Raw genomic sequence first — 19,378 nt, forward strand, 5'->3', positions numbered from 1 at the left:
ATCACATTAACTTTCTTGTGTTTTCAGTATCAGATCTGTTATCTCTATCGTTCTTTAACCTTTCCCCCTCTTCTTGGCCCAGTTTCTATTTCTTTGCTTACATGTATGCTCTCATTCCCTAGCATTTCTTCATCCCAAGTCTGTGCGTTAAAACTTGTTTGTATAAATTTGTTTTTTTCCTAGTTTTCTTCCATTACTTTTCTTTGCTTTAAGTTTTTTAATTAAACAAAATATCCTTTGACAAAACATTATTTTTATTCCCACGTTTTATTGCAAGTATGTCTCTCCTTTTTCATGTGTTTTTCTGTTCTCAGTGCCTTTTCCTCATTAAAGGAAAACTTACATTTCTCCTCTAAGCTGGCCTGGGGCTTGAAGAAAATCCAGGCTCTTCCACACCCTCTTTCTTGAATGCTCTTTCTGGCTCTACTTGAAGAACTGTTACTCACCTTTCAGATTCAGCTCAGATATTGCCTCCTCTGTGAGGCCTTCAGGCTAAAATTAGCAGCTCTTTTCTGTGTTTCCATTCTTAGAGACCTCTCTTACAGGCATCTCATAAGCACAATGTAGTTTATTGTTTTCACAGCCATCTTCCTTGCTAAGCAGTGTCCTTCCTCTTCATTGTCAGGGAAATTCCTGATTTTTCTCTGTATCCCTAGGTCCAGCTCAGCACCCCCATATCCTAGATGCCCCATCAGTGCACCCAGGAGGTGGGGTAGATTCAGTGCTGTAATGAAGGGCTTCCAGAGTGCCCCCCTCCTACCCTTAGACATCTCTCCCTAAGAATGAATACCAGCCTGACTTTGACTTTCTCACCTCTCTCCCTTCTAATATCCAGCCAGTGCATGACACTGGTAATTTTTTCCTATAGGATCTTGAAACACAGAACGTTCATCCCCTTATACCTTTAAAGGGTGATTTGGAAATGGAGGCCCAGCCCAGGCCTTGAGGGAATGAGGGTCCAGGATACATCAAATTGATTGGGACAGTTGTGCTTTGTTGTAGATGTTGGGAGTGTGGGAGGCTGGAGGGTGGGGGTAAGATGAGGGTCCCCACAGATGGAGAATGAGGTGACCTAGGTCTAATTATACTATTGCTTCAGATAAAATCTGATGATACTGTTAAAGACATTTGTCAAAGAAACATAGTCTGGAAAGAGAATTGAAAAGGAAGCTAATATATGTAGATTAATTTCCCATTATTACATAATTTTTTTGTTTGAACAACTTTGTTTTCCTACTTAAGAAAAAAAAACAATTTTGTCATATAGAACATCCAAAATAAAACACAAAACAATGTTTAATATCATACCTTTAGAATAAAATCCATAACGCCGTCTCTCAAAAAAAAAAAAAGAAAGAAAAAAATGTAGAATATACTACTGTCCAGGCCCCCAGGCTCCTTTTATCTTGCTTTCCCACCGGTCCTTCTCATCTTCTCTCCCTTTTGCTGTCCCCCTTAGATTTACGAAAAAGAACATGTAATATTTTTAAAGAACCCCATGATACAAAAGAAACCATCTTCTGCAAAAATCCTCCAATATCAGTTGGGCACTCCTGCTAGTCCTGGTCCTGAGGAAGTTCATTCCGAGGGTGGTGTTGCAAATTGAGGCAATAGACACTCTGTTCTCCGTGCGTCTTCCTCTCAGCCGGCTGAGAGAGCGAGCCTGGGATCAGAGAGAGAGGTGGGGGTGGAGAGGCAGAAACAAGACCCCAAAGACTTCTGTTGTTGGAATGATCAAAGAGGAAGGTTTATTTATTTTTCATATGTTTTATTTTGGGGGAGTATTAGGTTTATTTTATTTATGTATTTATTTTAATGGAGGTACCTGGGATTGAACCCAGGACCTCATGCATGCTAAGAACACACTCTACCACTGAGCTATACCCTCCCCCAAAGAGGAAGGTTTAGAAGATCATCCACCATCCAGTTAACAGTGGAACCTTGAAGAGAGGGCTGGGGAAATGGGGAAAGAACATTAGCTTTTTAGCTTTCTCTTTATATATTTTTTGTATTGTTTTACTTATTGAATAAACAAAGGACTCTTAAATATAAAGAATGTATAATAAAGGCTTGGTTTAAAATTTAAAAAAAAAGAAATAAGGCCTTGGGCATAATGGAGGAGGCAAAAGAAAGAGAAAGGGAGAAAAGACAATGATAAGGGGCCTAAATAGTAAAGATGACATTTCAAAGGTAAGACTATATATAAAACTATCACCTCCCCTTCCCATATTATTATTTTTTAAATAGTGAAAACAGCTAGATTTTTGTTATTGTTGTTGTTACTTTTTAATGGTGAAGACCTAGGCTGAAGTGGGGAGGCGAACAAGTGGGCAGTTGGGAAGGTCGGCACAGCAGGGAGGCACATCACACCCTCTCTGCTCAAGGCCTGTCCTGGGAGTGGTTTCTGCTTCCTGGGGCTCATCCTGGAGACCTTGATGGGCTCTGTTGCCTTGGCTGGTGAAGGTGAAGTGCTGGCCGTGGCCCAGCAGGTGGCATCACACCCCAGAGGTCCTGGGCTAGGTGGCTGCTGGTTACCTTGGCTATGTAGGTAGGAGTGGGGTTAGGCACCTCCCCACAGGCCCTCCCCTGGGGGTGCTGGCTGCTTGCCTCTGAAGGCCCTTATTTAGCACACTTTGGGTAGAAGTGTTTATTGGTTCCTCTGGGAAGCCTGGAAAGCCAGTCGGCTTAGCTACTGCTATAAGTTTTAGGTCCACAGGCTCCTCCCAAGAGGTTTGAGCAGTAGGTAAGGTGTGCAGGCAGAAGAGAGGGCAAGGTCTCAGGAAGTGGAGAGCAGGTTCTGGGATTTTGTGCTCTGCCTTCCCTTATGAGTGGGGAATATATAAAAGAGAATCCTGACAGCTATATTTCTTTAATTTTACTAATAGAAGAAATAATACTTATTTTCTTTTTAATACAGAGAGGTGCAAAGATAAAAACTAAAAATGGACCATAACCTCCCCACCAGAATAACCCCTGTTATCAGTAAAAGATGATAATAAAGTAAGACTTGTTTAAGGTTTGAAAATTTGAACTACAGAAAAGTATAAAATGAGAAGTAAAGGTTTCCTTCCCTCCACCTTCAGCTTCTCTCCAAAGGAAACTACTGTTAAGTTTCTTATGTTTGCTTTGACAAAAAAGAAGAAAAAAAAAGCTATGCACATGCCCGAGTATCTCTTTTTACATTTCTTTTATTTATTTTCAACCCCAAAGTGATCATATTATATATACTGTTCTAAGATTTGTTTTTTCATATACTGTACCTTGAGGATCTTTATTTCTTTTGAATTGAGGTATAATTGACATATAACATTGTATTAGTTTCAGGTGTACAATGTAATGATTGGATATTTGTATATATTGCAAAATGATCACCACAATAAGTCTAGTTAACATCCATCACCTCACATAGTTATAGTTTTTTTTTTTTCTGGTGATGCAGACTTGATCTCTCTAGTCAGCACATGTAGACTTCTACCTATGGTAATTGTTTTCATGGGTCTCCCCAGTGATGGAGATGTTGGTTGGTTCCACTTAGGGGCTGGCATAAACAATGCTGTAGTGACCATCCTTGTATATTTGTTTTGGTATGCATCTACAGGTCCACATTACTAGAAGTGAGTCAAAGGGAAAGTACATTTTAAATTTGATGGCTAAATTTTCCTCCAGAAAGGTTGCCTAGTGTACATGCCCATCAAGAGTGTGTGAGTGCCTGTTTCCAGGTGGCTGTAGGGAAACCTGCCCCTGCCAGGAGCCTTTCAGCATCCACGGTGATTGGGTGCTCAGCAGGAAATAGGCCCAGCCCCTCTGCTCCATGGCCTTTGCCTCTACTGCAAATCTCTGTGCTTGTGAGGTGACTGTTTCAGTGTGGGAGCCTTTCTTTTAGTAATGGAGAGCTCTCCCGGGATTTCCCTTATCACTTTAGCAATGTTTCCCTGTCCATCCTGGGGTGAGAGAATGAATAACCAAATATTGACTCTTCCAGGTGAAGAAGGCATATAGGCAAAAGGCCCTCTCCTGCCACCCAGACAAAAATCCGGATAATCCCCGAGCAGGTGAGACTCTCCTAGGCACGGGGAGAAAGAGACTGGCTCACTGGGCATGGCATGAGTGCCCTTGGAGGCACACATTCTGGCTTTGGGCCCTGGGCCCCAAGGCTGCACTTTGCTTGTTGGGGCGTCTGGTCAGTTGCTGATGTGCTCACCCTTCCTTGCTGGCCCATCATCTGCTGACGTCTGCTTTTCCAGCAGCCTGTCGCTTTTTTGAGGTGCTTTTTTGAGGGAGCACACAATCACCAAGTCTCAGTTTTTCTCTTCTCTCTTTTTTGATCCTCACATTTAGCTGAACTTTTCCACCAGCTTTCCCAGGCCTTGGAGGTACTGACTGATGCTGCCGCCAGGGTAAGCACATCTTCCTCTGTCTGAATTATCCCCCACACGTAGAGACCACTGTGTGCTTCATCCTCTATACGTGGCCATGTGGCACGGTCCTTGCTGTCCCAGCCTGGAGACCAGGTCACCAGGCTGCCCCACCAACGGCTCTGGGGCTAGCGGTGCGGCCAGGGAGATGGCTGGGCTCTGTGCATGTTCTCTGGCTGACTGCTCTGTTCCTTTCTCCTGCAGGCTGCTTATGACAAGGTCAGGAAAGCCAAGAAGCAGGCAGCAGAAAGGACACAGAAACTTGATGAGAGAAGGAAGAAAGTGAAGCTTGGTAGGTGACATCATCGTGCTGGTGGCCTGTGGTTTCCCTGGGCTGTTTTCATGCAGCTCCTCCACCTTTCCTCCTGCAGCATTAGTTCCAGCAACTCAAAGCTTTGTGGCCCCGGCTCTGGGCAGAACCCTGTTCTCAGGAGTGGCTCCTAAAGGCCACTCTTAAGAATAACAATGACTAGCTGTGCTATTAGCTAGGCATTGTGACAGATGTTTTACTGTCTCCTTTAATTATCACAGCTATCCAAGGAACTGGGTGTTATGAAACCCATTTTTTTAAAGACAAAAGAAGCTAAGGCACTAAGAGGATAAGAACTTGCTGGAGCTGGAATTTGAACCCACACAGCACGAGTACAGTCAGTGTCCTTGCTGGCCATGCCGTCTTGGATCTTTTTCATTCATCTCAGCCTCATTTCTGCATAGAGCTTTCACTCTGAGAAGTCCCCTCAGAAGGATCCAGAGAGGGTCAGGCTTTTGTCTTAAAAAACACTTTCTTGACATATGTTTTGTATATCATATTGTCTGCTTACTTCAAGTGTACAATTCAGTGATTTTTAGTAAATTTACCATATGGTACAACTATGACTATAAATCAGTTTTAGAACATTTTCATCACCCTCATAAGATTGGTCCAGACATTCTTTACTCGATTTTTCTCCGCTTCTTCTTGCCTATTTGATATCCATATATTTAATATGTACATATACCACCCCAGTACATCCATCAAAAACAAACAAACCTGGAAAGTCTAGGTAAGTAAAGTGAACAGAAAAGAAAGCAGCGAGTCCCAGACTTGAGAGAAGCATTTGTTGCAGCAGCTGGCCTGGCACAGGGCCACAAGCAGGTTTCTCTTGGAAGGTGGGAATGGCTCTGGGACCTGGGGTGATGTCCTTCCATGAAGGCTGCCGTCCCTGTAGGAGCCACTGCAGCCAGGCCAACAGTGAGGCTTGGCAGTTGTGAATTGAGGCGGGGTAGGGGAGACAGTGGGAACTCGAGCTCAGTGGTGGGAAGAGCATCGAAGCTGAGGCAAGGTCACAGGTCAGGCTGTGGTGCCAAACCACAGGAACAGAAGCCCGCAGCTCCACCCACTCGCACCCCTGACCCGTGGCCCTGGGCTGCTGACATAAGCACCCACCTACACCTTGTTCACTGATCGGAGAACCAGCTTGGTCAGCATAAGCTGATTTAACTCTTCTAGACCCCGGACACTCAGCTGGAGCCTATACTTCCTTGCTATGACTTTTCTCAATGGAAATCAATTCGGGGTATGGAGGGACAGGGCAGAGTTACTGTGTGGGTTCATCCTGTGTGAGATTTTGGGGAGGCAGCCAGAACCAGGTGGTCCAGGGCCATGTAGAAACCACTTAGACCAGACATTGGGTCATTCAAACTTTGTGCCTAGACCTGGAGACCCGGGAGCGGCAGGCCCAGGCCCAGGGCAGTGAGGAGGAGGAGGAGAGCCGGAGCACCAGGACACTAGAGCAAGAGGTGAGCAGGAGGAGGAGGCAGGTGGACCTGGGGGTTGTTGTGGTTGGGGGAGGACATGCCCTCTCCACCTTCTTTTGTGGGATCTGGGTAATCTGTCCCACCCACAGGTTGCTGAGCCTAGTTTGCAGGTGGAACATCCCAGGGACCTTTACAAGGTAAGCCAACCTGGAACTGGATCTGCACAGAATTGTCATCCACTCCAACCCCCGCTCTGTAGATCGAACGCCTGCGAGAAGAGGGCTCCCGGCAGCTGGAGGAACAGCAGAGGCTGGTCCAGGAGCAGATACGCCAGGAACGAGAACAGAGGTTGAGAGGTGAAAGTCTGTCCCCCAACCTGCCTCCCCCTCTGAGCGAGCTCCCGATGTCCAGAGTGGCCACACTGGCTGCTCAGTGGAGTTACTGTGGAAACTTTCACCTGCTGGAACCCCCAGGGCATCTCATTTGGACACACGCCACCTGTCATTTCTTCCTACCAGTTCTCTGGGGCCTGTTGGCTTTTTACTCTGCCTGAGATCTCCTGAGATCCCCGCCTGTCATAGTTCCAAGCAGAGCTGGCTGTTTTGGAGCAGATCACTGTTGGGAAGGCTCTAGGATACTTTGGTTCAGTAGAACTGTGTGGTCTGTACCTCCACCTCTTGCCCCTGGAAGGTGTTTATGGCCCTTTGTTGGAAAAATGCTGACCATGGCCTTCATAGGACAGCCAGGCAGCTGCCCCGAAGTGGCAGCTCCTCAAGGTTTGGGTGGAATTGCCTCTACTCCCCGAACCAGGCTCCACAGCAGGGCAGGGCAAAGACTGCCCTTGGTTAGGAAGAATCTTTTCTAGGTCATTCTGGCCGTAGGCTGTGTCTCCTTTGGGAGAATCTCCAGCTCCCTCATATTCTACCTTGCTAATTTTGCTAAATTTTCTAGGAATGGCAGAAAATCCTGAAAGCAAAAGAACCCCAAAGCTAAAGGTGAGCCCTTCAGGATCCACAGGCCACCTCACACTACATCCTCAGCAAGAGCAGATGCTTCTGGGGCACAAGGGCTTCTGGCAGGGACACTGGGTTTCTGGGAGCCACACCACTACCCACATCCTTCCAACTTCCTGCTGCCTGGGCGTCAGGATGGCCTCTCAGAGCTGCCCACGACAGGCTGCCCTTAGCCTGAAGGCTGCAGGGCGGCACTCCCAGAAGCCCTCAAAGGAGAGCATCTTTAGGGCTGGAAGCCTGCCTGTCCGTTTTTAAGGGGAATGCATCTTTGGGGGGTGCTCCCTAGATTACCCTTGCCTTGAAGACTAGTGGGGTGTCTGCTCAGACTGGAAAGCTCAAGGGAGGGGTCTGGTACTGTTGAGGAGGTCAATGTTTAATGGCAACACCCACTGCTGTCTTTTCAGCTCAAATGGAAGAGCAAGAAGGAGGCCGAGTCACAAGGCGGCTATTCCAGAGATGTCCTCCTGCAGCTTTTTCAAAAGGTTTCCCCTACTGACTTCCCTCTTACCTATCATCTTCATCCCAACCTCAGCCCAAACCCAAAGATCTCCAGGCCTAACCTTCCTTCACATCTCCACCTGGATTTTCCCCCTGTGTCATAGACCATAGGACAGCCTAGAAACTTCTCCCCAGGCCATGACCTTATAGCCACTTGTGTTGCCATGTGCCCCCTCCAGCCAGCGCTAACACTTGCCATCCTTAGAAGCAAAGGGCTTGGCCAGGTGTGTAGGGAGAGAGAAGGTGGGCATCTGGCACCAAAGCCCCATCCGTTTCACCTCCTTCAGTCACCAAGGCAGGTGCGCATCTCTGCAGGTCTAAATCCCCACCTCTGCCCAACTCTCCTTTGCTGTCCTCTACATTCCTGGGGAAACAAACCCTTTCTTTCCCATCTCTGATCTCCCCTCTCTGGGAACCTAGCAACATGAGGCTATTCACTGGCTCAGAATGGCCCAGCAGCCTGAGGGTGGCCCAGGCTTGCCTCTGGCTTAAGCTGGGCCATCCTGAAGGCTTATCCAGACCCCCTTGTCCTCACAGTATGGAGAAGTGCTCAACCTGGTACTTTCCAGTAAAAAGGCAGGCACTGCCGTGGTGGAGTTTGCGACCATCAAGGCAGCGGTGAGTGCTGCGTGGGGCTTTGGGGGCCATTCGCAGTCCTGCCGCTCCTGGGGAGAAACCCAATTCTGTGGGCCCTCTGTTAAACTCCCAGAGGGTCTCTGGGCCACCTCAGAGCCAAGGTTCCCCAGAGGCCCCTGACTCCTGGGAGTAGAGGCACAGTGAGTGCAGGGATGGACAGGACACTCCAGGGATGGAGGAAAGCACAGCCGGTTCATTTCCTGCTACCTGGTTCCCCACCCTCTACCTTCCTGCAGAAGTCTGCATGCCTCCAAGCTGGGGCCCCTGAGCTGCCTTCCCACCATCCCCCTTCCCTCAGTCCCCAGTCAGAGGGCTCATATGGCCCATCAGGAGAGTCAAAGCTTCAGCACACCCTCTTACAAAGGCTGCTCGGCTTTGCTTGGAGGACAAGAGTGCTGGTTCTGGATCTTTCTGTCGGGGTAGAGAGAAGTACTTTTGTAGCTGACTGAAATAACAGGACCAAGACTGAATGCTGTGTTTGACAGGAGCTGGCTGTCCAGAATGAAGTGGGCCTGGTCAATAACCCTCTGAAGATTTCCTGGTTGGAAGGACGGCCCCAGAGCGTGGGGGGCCCCAGCCACCCTGGACTGTCCCAGGTAAGAGCCTCACCCAACTGGGCCTACTCAGGCTTTGGGGCACCTCTTCCTGTTTGGGCTCTTCTCAGGGCTCTCTCCTCACAAAGCCAGGTCATCGGGGATATGGTGAGATACTCCAACCCAAGCAGGACTGTGATTCATTGCTGACCCCCTTTCCTCTCTGAGTGCCAGGGGGCCTCACTTTTCACAGAATTCTTAGACCTTACTTTTCACATCTTGGTCTCCTTTTGGGGCTTGCATCATCACCCAAAGCTGTCATCCTGGCCTGCTGGCCACTTGGTTACAGTATGGGCTTAGATGACCCGGGATGGGGCCATGACAAGTGCAGCCACTTCCTTCTCCAACTTCCTTCCAGGTGTGTCTGTGGTTGCCCCAGATGGGGACCTAATGTCAAGAGGCAATAGCCCCTCTTTAGAGATAACACTGGCTGCCCTGCCAGCACTGAGGCACTGCCTGGTGCCCGACTCATGGTGAAGCCAGGACTTGAGCTGACACTGCCCAATGGCTGCCCTTAGTCCTTGAAGCTCCACAAAGGCTTTTGTTTAGCCACTGACACACATATATACACACGGCCCCAGTCACACTTGCCCCTACTTTGGTGGGACAAGAGCTCTCTCTCCCTTCTCTGAAGCACCTGGGGGTCTGCGTGGGAGCGTCAGGCTGATGTGTTCCAGCCCCTCTGTGGGGAAAATGGCCCTGGGTGGGTCAGCAAGGGCTCTGCTCCCACTGCTTCAGTCATGCTGCCGCCACCCCCTCACTGGGAGTGTGTCCCAGACCCTGGACAGAGGAGAAAAAGGAACAGGTCAGAGCTCAACTCAGGATCCTTTTTCAGAGACTGTTTCCCCCCTGTTAAGCCCTAGATGACACTCCACAGGCTGTGTTGTAAAGAACTTTATTCATCATCTGCACCCACAGGGGAGTTTTCAGCTTGGAACATCCACACATTAGGAGGGCAGGGGGAGGCCACAAAGTTTGGGCTGTAGAAGCAGTATGTGTCCAGGCTTCCGTCTCTCCCTCTCCCACACCTGGAAAGGCCTGGGGCATCAGAACCACATGGCCAACTTGGCTCTGTCTCCAAGTCTTCTGACCAGACTGCAGGATGGGGCCATAGTCCCCGTCATCAGAGATTTTGAGCAAGGCAGAGCTCCTCAGTCCTAGCGAGGATTCTGGAGACCAGCTGTGCCTCTTCACCGTAACAGCCACGATTTCATGTCTGTCCCCTGATCCAGTCCTCCCGTATTCTCATGGGTGAGGGAATGAGGGAAATCTGCCACTGTTTTTGCTGCATTTCCCAAGGGCCCCCATCACTAATAATTCTGGAAATTCCCCAGAGCACCGCTTCGCAAGCTGTGTCTGTGCCTGTGCCTGGCATTCCCTAGAGCCACCTTCCTTCGGCACCAGGGAGTGCCCAGGCAGCTGTGCTGGCACTTTGAGTCTCATGTGCCTCCTTTTCTGCTAATGATTTGTTTGGCCTTTTTCCTGAGTTATACTCTGTGACTCTGCCTGCCTCACTCTAACTACTCTGACAGCCCCTCCCTTCTTTTGCAGGCCCCATATGCTTCCCCCTTCCCAAGCCATGGTCAAGGCCAGTGCTGCCCAACAGAACTTTCTCTAATGATGTTCATGGTCATTCTGCGCGTTCCAGTGTGGCAGCCGTTAGTCATATGTGGCTACTGAGCATTTGAAATGTGGCTGGTGTGACTGAGGGCTGAATTTGTAATCCTATTTAATTTAAATTAGTTTAAATTTAAATAGCTGTCATATTAGACAAGGTCACACCTGTCTCATCCCTCTCCCCTTGGGTCTCCCACGTTCCTCTTCAGCCTGGATTAGACCACTTTTGCCCAGACCTGTCCTGTAGCCGCTCTCTGTTGACAGTGGCTTAACAGGGAGCTGGCACAGGGCATCTATTTGTTGTGCCCAGTCTGTGTGTCGTCCACTCCCAGACTCTCCCCTTATGCCACCCGCCCCCTCTGCTGGCCTTCACCTGCTCCTGGTGGTTGCAGGCATGGCCTCCATTTCCCCACTGAGCTAGCTGCCCTCAGGGCTCCTGCTAGCAGGTGCCCCTGCACATTTGCAGCTTGCCTCTGTACCTCTGTCCCTCCAGTCTGGGATGACTCAGAGGACTGTTCAGGACCCAGAGGGCAGGTAGGGCCCTGGATTCCTTCTCTGCCTTTTTCTTAAACCATGACTGCCCCTCCTATGGGTCCCCAGGTTTGTGGCTCTTCCAGTCTCCCCACCTCTGCCCACCCTCTCCCCATTCAGAAGCTGAGCTCACTGGGAAACTGCTCCCTCAGTATCTGTAGAACTTCCTCAAGAAGTGAAATCCCCAGGTCCACTTTGAAGGAGAAGAAGGGATCACTGAGGTCCGGAGCAGGTGTCCTCTGGAAGGGAGGTGTGTCCAAAAGGCCCTCCTCAGAGTACTGGTGGAGGGTGTCCGCCAGGGAGAGTGCCGAGGGCAGGGCCGCTGAGTAGGCAGCGGTGTAGGAAGACGAGGGCTCCAGGATGTTGGGGCAGCTAGAACTTTCTCGGTAGAGGCGCGGGGGCTTGGGTGGGGCCAGCAGGGTAGCCCGGGGCTGCTCATCCCCCCACAGTGGCAGGCGCCGGCCGTCTGGCCTCCCCCGCAGCTCCCGGATGACCTCTCGGTTACTGTACTCCTCATGGTCCCCGCCAGCCGTGCTGGCCTGGCTGAGCACGCTGCCCTGTCGCCGGAGTCGCCGTGGCCGCCCCAGGCTCAGCCTCTTAAAGAAGGAGGCATTGCGGAAGGAGCCTTTCCGCCAGGTTTCCATTGGGCCCCAGGGAGCCAGCAGACAAGTCTGGTATCTCAGAAGCTTGGATCAAGGGCAGCTAGGGACCATCTGGTCCTACTGGAGCAGTGATGGGCAAGAATCAGGGAGGCAGCCCTTGTGGGCAGAAGCGGGGGCCTCCAGGTTTCTGCTCAGCACAGACCTTCAAGCCAGCATCATGAATGGTGAACCGAGGTCCCGGGATGTGGGCACTCCTGTCCAGGAGAGCTGAGAGATGGGAGTTCCTGGCGACCGGAGTTTCCCAGAGGGACAGGAGTGGCCTGGTTACTTGATAGGGCAGTGGAAAAACCCCAGGAGGAAGAAACAGCACTTACGGAGCTGGAGTGAGGGCAGCTGTGGCACAGTCAGAGGTGGATCTTCTTCCCCAGCGCCGGGCTCCTCCTGGGCCCGAGCTCACCTTCTCCCTGGTCTCCAGGGCAGCGTGGGGCCGGGCCTCTCCGCCAGTTGGTCTTGGACTCTGATTAGTGGCTTGCTGTTTGTGCCAGTGTGTGGTGGTGGTGGAGCTGTGTTGTTGTCTTCGCTGACTCAGTCAGGTGGGAAGCCAGGTTTCACGCTCTGAGGTAATTGCAGCATCCGCAGGCAGGGATTGGGGCAGTATAGCCAACACCCCAGGGGCACTGGGGAGCTTAAGATTCCTCTGGGGACTCGTCTGGGGGAAGCCCTGCTTTGTGGGTTACTATGCTGCCGCCTCTTCCCCTGCAGCCTCACTGCCCCAGGCCCTGGCAGGGAGGCGCGGCTCCCCAGCCCCCCATGTGTCTAGAGGGAGGAGCTAAGGGAGGTGGGAGTTAATTGAAAGGCAGGCTTGTGGATTGTTGGAAAGGAAGGGAGACCTGTCACTGGTGTGGGTGACTCAGCCCTGCGCCCAGTGACAGGCCCTCATTAGCAGAGCCTGCAAGGATGGGGGAAGGAGGCAGGGGGGATATTAATGAGGAGCAGCCCCGTTCCTATAAAGGGCTGGCTCCTCCCAGGGCTGGGCTCAGGGCATGCCAAGGGTGGCTTCAAGTTTTCTCAGCCGAGCAGCCTTACCTTGGGGAGGGGAGAACTGCTTTCCCCTTGGCCTGACACCAAGGCTGGCTGCTCCATTTCCTCATCCTTCCTTGATTTACCCAGATGGCCTCAGGGCAGAAGAGGTCAGTTGAAGGCCAGGGCCTTGCTACCTCCAGTTCTTCCCATCCGGCTTCCTGGGCTTCATTTGGGGCCCCTCCTCTGGGGAGGGGTCTGGGCCAAGCCTAGGAGGCAGGCCTGGCTGGGAGGGCAGCTTTCCTCAGAGCTGCTGCAGCCCACTGCTGCCCCGGAGAGAGTACGAGGGGTGGGGCTGTCAGGTGGAGCAGGGGGATCTGGACTGAGTAACACTTCCTGGTTCTGTACACCCCTGACTTCAAACCAGTTGGCCAGGGCCTGGCATCTTAACCCCAGCCACTCCCTTCTTATTCCCTGGGTCACTGACCACCAGACTTTTCCTGGCTTATTCCATGAGGGTGTACCAGCTCGGGGTACCACAGAACAGGGCCCAACAGCTATCTGCTGTGCAGCCCCCTGGCCTGGCTCACTTCTGTGCCAACTCTGGTGGGCATCACACTTCACACAGCTTCAGCTGCACCAAGGGAGGAAGTGATTTAATTCCCACTACGGACCTTATCAGGGTGTAGGGTTGGTGGCTCAGGGTTCCCCTGTAGAGCTGCCTCTCCACCCACAGCCTTTGCCCACAGAGGTGGTTGTTTATTATTCTTTTGGTTATTAAAATGCACGCCTCAATCCCCTGCGCTGTGCTGGCAATATCATAAAAGAAAAAGCCTTGAGCCCTGCCCTCTAGGAGCCCTGGTATGTATTTTTAGGAGGCAGGCGGGCCTCAATGATTGTTTCTCTCTCCTTCTAGGGTGGGGCTGAGTGAGGCTGTGTCTAGGGTAGGGCTCCCTCCACATCCTCAGCAGGAGCCAGACCACAGGGAGGAGGAGCAGCTGAGAGCGGGCAGTGCTCCTGCCTTGGCCTGGAAGGAGTGTACTTCTGCACCTCTGACAACTCCCCTTCATGGGAAATCTGTGAGAAGCAGAAGCCATGGAGAGGAGGAAATGAAGGGAGACCAGGGCCTGGCTAGAGCAGGAGGAAGTGATTCACCCAGAAAAGATGAACGGCAGCTGTCTGTAGATGGGAAGGGCCCGGGACAGGGGAGGCGGGATGGAGGTTATAGCTGCTTCAGATGGGCTGGAGCAGGGGCCAGCTGAGAAGGCCAGCCTGGGGGCCGAAGGCCAGCTTGCTCTGAAGGAACATGGGTGAGCTGGGATTGCTGGACGCTCCTTCCCTTTGTGGGCATTCTCCCTCCTTGACTCTTGGCGGCAGCTCTGCCTAGGACCTGTCCTTCGAGTCTGTAGTCTGCGGGGCTGTGCCCTGCTGTCCTGACCCTTCCCTGTCCCTGCTGTCCCCCAGGGCTCGGTGCTGTCCGAGAGGGACTACGAGAGCCTCGTCATGATGCGCATGCGCCAGGCAGCTGAGCGGCAACAGCTGATCAGCCGGATGCAGCAGGAGGAGCAGGCCGGGCAGCCCACGTAGCCTCCTCTATCCAGCCTTCCCACCCTACAGCCCTTTTCTTAAACATCAAATAAACTTTTTTAAGAGTCTACCTCTATGGCATACGTAGGTGTAGGGTGCTGGCCTGCCCAAGGGTGGCTGACTTCAGGGTTCTGTCCCAGAGGGCTCTACCCAGGCCTGGCCCTCCCCGGGAGGAGGGAGACCCCCAGGGAGCTGCACCACACAGTGAGAGTCAGTGGCCAGCAGAGCAGAGGAGTAACCACTCATCACAGCCCTTTATTGGCTTGGACTAGCTACGAAGGACCCACCCACCTTGTCCTGGAGCCATGCTCGTGGGGACACCCAGCTCCCACCCAGGGGCAGCCTGGCTCTTGCCAGCCCCTCAGCCTGCCCCTCAGGAACATGGCCTCCTCTGGGGCTGTGCTAGGCCTGAAGCTGGAGGAGCAGGTAGAAGCACCAGGGCCATGGACCCTGCCCTCCACTGAATGACGAAGGTTTCAAGAAGGCCATTCACTGCCCAGTGGTGCTGGGCCGAGGAAAGAGACGACTTGGGAAGAAGGGACAGCACAGTGAGTAAGGCAGGGGCTTGGGGTCAGGGCCCATAGCAACCACTCCAAAGAAGGGGTGCCCGCCGCTCCTCAGTGTGGTAGGGTCACTCCTTGTGCAGGCACCACACCAGTGTCTGGCCCACCCCTGTCATGCTCAGCACACGGAAGCCCCTGCGTTCCAGCTTGTCCAGAACTATTCGAGGAGGGTCATTGACGTAGTACTCAGAACTGTGAAGAGAAAGGGGGCGGCATGAGGGGGAACACAGTGCAGCCCCACTTACAAAGCTAGTATCTGCCACAGAACAGGCCTGGTCAGGAATACTCCTACCAAGGACTGACATTTGCTGGGTCCCTTCGGGGTGCCAGGCTGGGTCCACATTCCTGGCCCCTCGCCTGCTAAGCACTTTGAGTGCATTATCTTGTTTATTCCTCCCAACAACCTAAGGAAGGTACCGTTACTGTTCCCATTTTATAAGTGAGAAAATTGAGAGGGGCAAAGCAGCTTTCCCGATGTCATCCAGATAGTGGAATCCGTGTTAGTCTGCCAACAGCCCCATGTGCCCTGGGCCACTGCCTGTTCAGCGGGACTGGCCTGCTCTCCTGGGGGTCCTCCTCTGGCCTCTGCCCTCTTGCTCCCTGAGTGTCCTGCAGTCATGGAGCAATAAGGTTGGTCCTCAAGAGCTCCTGGCTCTGGGTGCTGCTCCCTAGCATGGAGAATGCTTGATTTCTCTTCTTTCAGGGTTAATTGATTCTGAAGGGCCATCAGGTGGATAAAGGGCTCAAGTCCCAGGCTGGGCTGGTGTGAAGGATTCCAAGGGAAGTGGCCAAGTCCCCAGGCAGCAGCAGAACTGGAAGCAGGACTCAGGCTCCCTGCTCCCTGTTTCTAGGGCTTAGCTTTGTTACTCAGCTGGCTCTACAAGACAAAGAACTTTCTCTCTGTGCCTGTCTTCACCTCGATGGGGTCCAGCTTAGAGATGAGGGGGCAGGGTAAGGAGCAGTCCAGTTGTGGAGTCCTATATGCAGGGAACTGGACTCCGTCCTGGAGCTCCCAGTGGGAAAGCCCTCAGAGCAAGCCTGAGGGTCTGTGGTGAGGCTGCAGAGGGGACTCACCCTACAGAGGACAGAGCCCCAGGATGCAGGCAGAGGGTCCCTGAGGCTGGGCAGTGCCACTGTTCTGGGCTTGGTTGTGTAAAGGGAACAGGGACAGGTCTAGGGACTGGCGGGGAGAAGATCCTTAGGAATGCTACTACTTACAAGTTGTTTCCCAGGACGTTTCTTTTTGAGGCCCCCAGATGCTGCATCAGTTCTGGATCTGAGTGCTCATCGCCCACCATGGTGGGGCCCACCTCCTGCAAGGTAAGCCGCAGATGCTTGGCTGGCTGCCAGGAAGAGGTGAGTGGGCTCACCTCTCCTTCCTGCCCTGCCTGCTGGCTCTGAGCCCATTTCAGTTAAAGGCTGGAAGGAAAGGGAAGGAATCTTAGGGGCTAAACACAAGCTGGGAAGGGGTGGAGTCCATCAGTGATCAGGCTGAACAACGTAGGGCCTCCTTGGCCCCACTGGGCTGGCTGGGCAATGCCCAACAACTAGCACCTCCGTGCAAGGCATCCCCACCCATATCTGTGTGTATCAGACTCACATGGAGAATATATGCCCACACAAAGGTTCACAGTAGCATTATTCATAATAACCAAAAAATGGAAACAACCTAAATGTCTGTCAACTGATGGGTGGATAAATAAAATGGTATAGCCGTGGAATTTTATTTGGCAATAAAGAAGAATGAGTACCAATAGTTGCTATAATATGGCTGAACCTTGAAAACATCATGTATGTGAAAGAAGCCAAAGACCACACCAGGTACAGTGGGAAGTAGATTAGTGGTTACCTAGGGCTGAGGAGAAATGAGTGACTGCTAGGATACAGGGTATGGTACAGGGTTTCTTTTTAAGGTGATGGAAATGTTCTAAAATTGCCTGCGGTGATGGCTGCACAACTCTGACTATGCTTAAAAAAAGAGAGAGAGAAGCGCCACCACTGAATTGTACACTTTACATTGGTGGATTCTGTGGTTTTATTTATTATATATAAATAAAGCTAGTTTTTATTTTTAATTGCCTGATGAGCACTGAATTCCCAAGCCCCAGGCTTAGAGAGTGCTTCTAGAGGTCTGGGAAGTGGACCAGGAGTTCACATTTTAACAACTGCACAGCTGACTGGTTCTTAAATCACTGCCAAGATCTCTCCTGTCCTACCGTGAGCACACCCGCTATTTCCTGCAACCCAGCGAGGCTGTGTACCTACTGATGGATTACCTAAGCACTGGGAAGTGGGAAGGGGCAGAGGAGCATCCTGCTGCCCTGGTAGGGGACCCAGTCATATTATTCTGAAGCTAAAAGAGGACTCCTGGAGCAGCCAGCACCTTCTTTTTAGAGGAAACTGCGCCCAGGGAAAAGGATGTGGCTTCTAACTGGTGAGTGATGCTCCACCCCCTCTAGACCCACGGGCTGTCTCCCGTGGGTTCTTTCTTCTCTTCCTTTCCTAAGGCCTCAGGGGTAGCTCTTTGTAAGTGCCTAAGGGTGCAGCTAGTGACTGAGTGGACCACGTGGCACAGGTGTTTTAGCGTCTTAGCGCGTCCTTTTCTTTTCCACACTCCTTCCCCTCAGGTTAGTCCGCTCCTTCCCTCCACCCCCAACCCCCGGCGGAGCGGCTTAGTGTAGCGCATTGGGTGCTGCACGAGTGAGACCAGCACTTCCTGGGTCCCTCCCGGAGGCTCAGACTTCCCACGGGCAGATAGAACAGGAGCCGCAGGCGTCTGGAGCTCGCTAGGTGGCGGGGACGCACGCACCTGGGCCCCTTCGCGGCCCTGGAGGCGCCGGGTAGGTGGAGCTCGCAGAGTCTCGGATCTGGACTGAATCCGAGCCCCAGCCTCCCTCCCTGCAACCCGGGCGGGGGCGTGTCCCGGGCGACTTCCGGGTCCAGCCACCCGCGGGCCTCGCCCGGGAGGGAGGCGCCAAGGTGCGATCGGCAGCGCCCCCCGGCCTGACCCCAGCGCCAACTCCCAGGGACCGGGGGCGGTTACTCACCATGCGGATCTGGGTGCTGATGAGCAGGTAGGGCATGGTGTGCGCGTCTCCGCCAAGCTTCCCCCTTGGACTTTGTGCCCAACGCCGACGCCAGCCCCTCGGGCTTGGGGACTGCGACCCGCCGTCTGGAGTCCAGTTACTCCGTTTCTGGCCTCTGGCTGCACCAATCCCGGAGCGCCAGGCCCGTAACAGCCGCTGCCGACCAATCAGGAGCAGGCGTCCGTGACGCGCCCTGGCGCTCGGCAATTCAGGACCCGCCCCCTGCCCTCGGGCGGTGCACTAGGGCCCGTGGTGCCACGCGCGGTTTCTGCACGTTGTCCCGCGAGGAGGAGGGAGTCTTGTGTTGAGGGGGGCCGCTCCCGCATTCGCGTAGTGGAGGCGGGGGTGGCGGGCCGAGCTTGGCTGGCTGTGGCGGGCTGTGACGCCCAGCGCGCGTATTGATTTTGCGCCCTGTTAATGCAGCACCCCCAGTAACTGGTTCCAAAGTCCTGCTGGTCCCCGCCCCAGTTCCTTGAAGAGCAGAGCAGGGAGCAAGCAGCGACCCCGCTGAGGACCCCCAAGCTCCTGCCCACCCTACCCAGGGACGCCTCCAAAATGTTTAGCAGATCCCCACTTCCCGGCTCTAAAACACAGACTCCAGAGATTCCTTCACTGCGCAGGAGACAGGGACAGGAGACGCCTCGGGTGCGCTGCACAATCCTGCCTCACCGACTGTAATTCCTAGTACAGCGGCGGAACCTTTCGTTTCTGCGGCTTTGTAGGTAAATCTGTAAAGGAACCGAGCGCTTGTCTGGCTGAGTGCCAGGCCTGGAGAGACTTAAACCAACGGAATCTGGCAGTCACTTCAGAGAGCTGCCCGCGAAGCTGAAGAGCCGCGGTGCACGTGCAGGAGATGACGGGGCAACACCTGGGGCAAAAGAAACTTCCCCGCACTAGCTACCAAAGAGAGAGCAGCGAGTTCACCACCACGCATCCACGCTCTCATCTGGATATACCAAAATCTGACAACTCAACATTCTATATCTGCCTTGTTATGATTGGTTCTCTAAAAAACAAAGCAAAGCAAAGACAGCCTGTAACCTTCCTTCCCTGGTCCTTGAAAAATCTTCACTTCACTGAAGGGCACTTACGGGGCACACTCTGTGACTCCAGTATTTTGTGGAGAGAGGTGTAAGGGAATCAGGAAGTTGTGATCCCAAAGGATCCTTACTGGTCTAATTTATTATGCTGTACTCTATACTCCTGTATTTTCTACCTCCAGGACCGACAATAGTTTAAGCTGGAGATATAAGACATACTCCTGTTTAACAAAGGATATGTTAAACTGACAAAACAATTAATGCCCAGGACATTTCTCCCTACAAATTAGCGAGAAAAAGATAAATCAATAGAAGAAACATGGGCAAATGATTCGAACAGGCACTTTTCAAAAGAGATTGGAAATGGCCAAGAAACATAAAACATGATGTTCAATATCATTAGAAATCCCAGAAATGCAAATTAAACCACAATGAGATAC

At 52.4% G+C, this 19,378-nt stretch overlaps 3 protein-coding genes across 3 annotated transcripts in view; 1 reads left to right on the forward strand and 2 right to left on the reverse strand.

The window, feature by feature from the left end:
• The window catches only part of DNAJC17 (DnaJ heat shock protein family (Hsp40) member C17), a 32,578-nt gene extending 18,259 nt beyond the window's left edge, over nt 1-14,319 (forward strand). Inside the window, exons 2-11 of the mRNA XM_006201656.4 lie at nt 3,983-4,052; nt 4,339-4,397; nt 4,620-4,707; nt 6,109-6,194; nt 6,412-6,508; nt 7,104-7,147; nt 7,570-7,647; nt 8,201-8,281; nt 8,785-8,895; nt 14,127-14,319. Of these exons, the coding sequence (XP_006201718.1) occupies nt 3,983-4,052; nt 4,339-4,397; nt 4,620-4,707; nt 6,109-6,194; nt 6,412-6,508; nt 7,104-7,147; nt 7,570-7,647; nt 8,201-8,281; nt 8,785-8,895; nt 14,127-14,249 (837 nt within the window). The 3' untranslated portion in view covers nt 14,250-14,319. The remainder of the gene's footprint in view (nt 1-3,982; nt 4,053-4,338; nt 4,398-4,619; nt 4,708-6,108; nt 6,195-6,411; nt 6,509-7,103; nt 7,148-7,569; nt 7,648-8,200; nt 8,282-8,784; nt 8,896-14,126) is intronic.
• Nucleotides 9,776-14,128, reverse strand: C6H15orf62 (chromosome 6 C15orf62 homolog). Its single transcript, XM_031672937.2, has one exon. It carries the CDS (start codon nt 11,682-11,684, stop codon nt 11,157-11,159), a length of 528 nt encoding a protein of 175 aa, XP_031528797.1. The 5' UTR covers nt 11,685-14,128; the 3' UTR covers nt 9,776-11,156.
• A 165-nt stretch (nt 14,320-14,484) lies between the features above and the next one.
• GCHFR (GTP cyclohydrolase I feedback regulator) lies at nt 14,485-18,325 on the reverse strand. The gene is made up of 3 exons (XM_006201654.4): nt 17,860-18,325; nt 16,031-16,125; nt 14,485-15,004 (listed from the first exon to the last, which is right to left on the reverse strand). The coding sequence occupies exons 1-3, from the start codon at nt 17,893-17,895 to the stop codon at nt 14,881-14,883; spliced, it is 255 nt and encodes an 84-aa protein (XP_006201716.1). The 5' UTR covers nt 17,896-18,325; the 3' UTR covers nt 14,485-14,880.
• Nucleotides 18,326-19,378: the final 1,053 nt, after the last annotated feature.

The sequence above is a fragment of the Vicugna pacos genome, chromosome 6, assembly GCF_048564905.1.
Source record: "Vicugna pacos chromosome 6, VicPac4, whole genome shotgun sequence".
Classification (NCBI taxonomy): domain Eukaryota; kingdom Metazoa; phylum Chordata; class Mammalia; order Artiodactyla; family Camelidae; genus Vicugna; species Vicugna pacos.

Bases quoted from the DNA above. Each gene is read 5' to 3' on its own strand.
- C6H15orf62 (XM_031672937.2), bottom strand. From the start codon at position 11,684: ATGGAAACCTGGCGGAAAGGCTCCTTCCGCAATGCCTCCTTCTTTAAG.
- GCHFR (XM_006201654.4), bottom strand. From the start codon at position 17,895: ATGCCCTACCTGCTCATCAGCACCCAGATCCGCATG. The intron at 16,126-17,859 runs GTGAGTAACCGC...CTTACCTTGCAG, and splicing joins TCAGCACCCAGATCCGCATG to GAGGTGGGCCCCACCATGGT. The intron at 15,005-16,030 runs GTAAGTAGTAGC...TTCTCTTCACAG, and splicing joins AACGTCCTGGGAAACAACTT to TTCTGAGTACTACGTCAATG.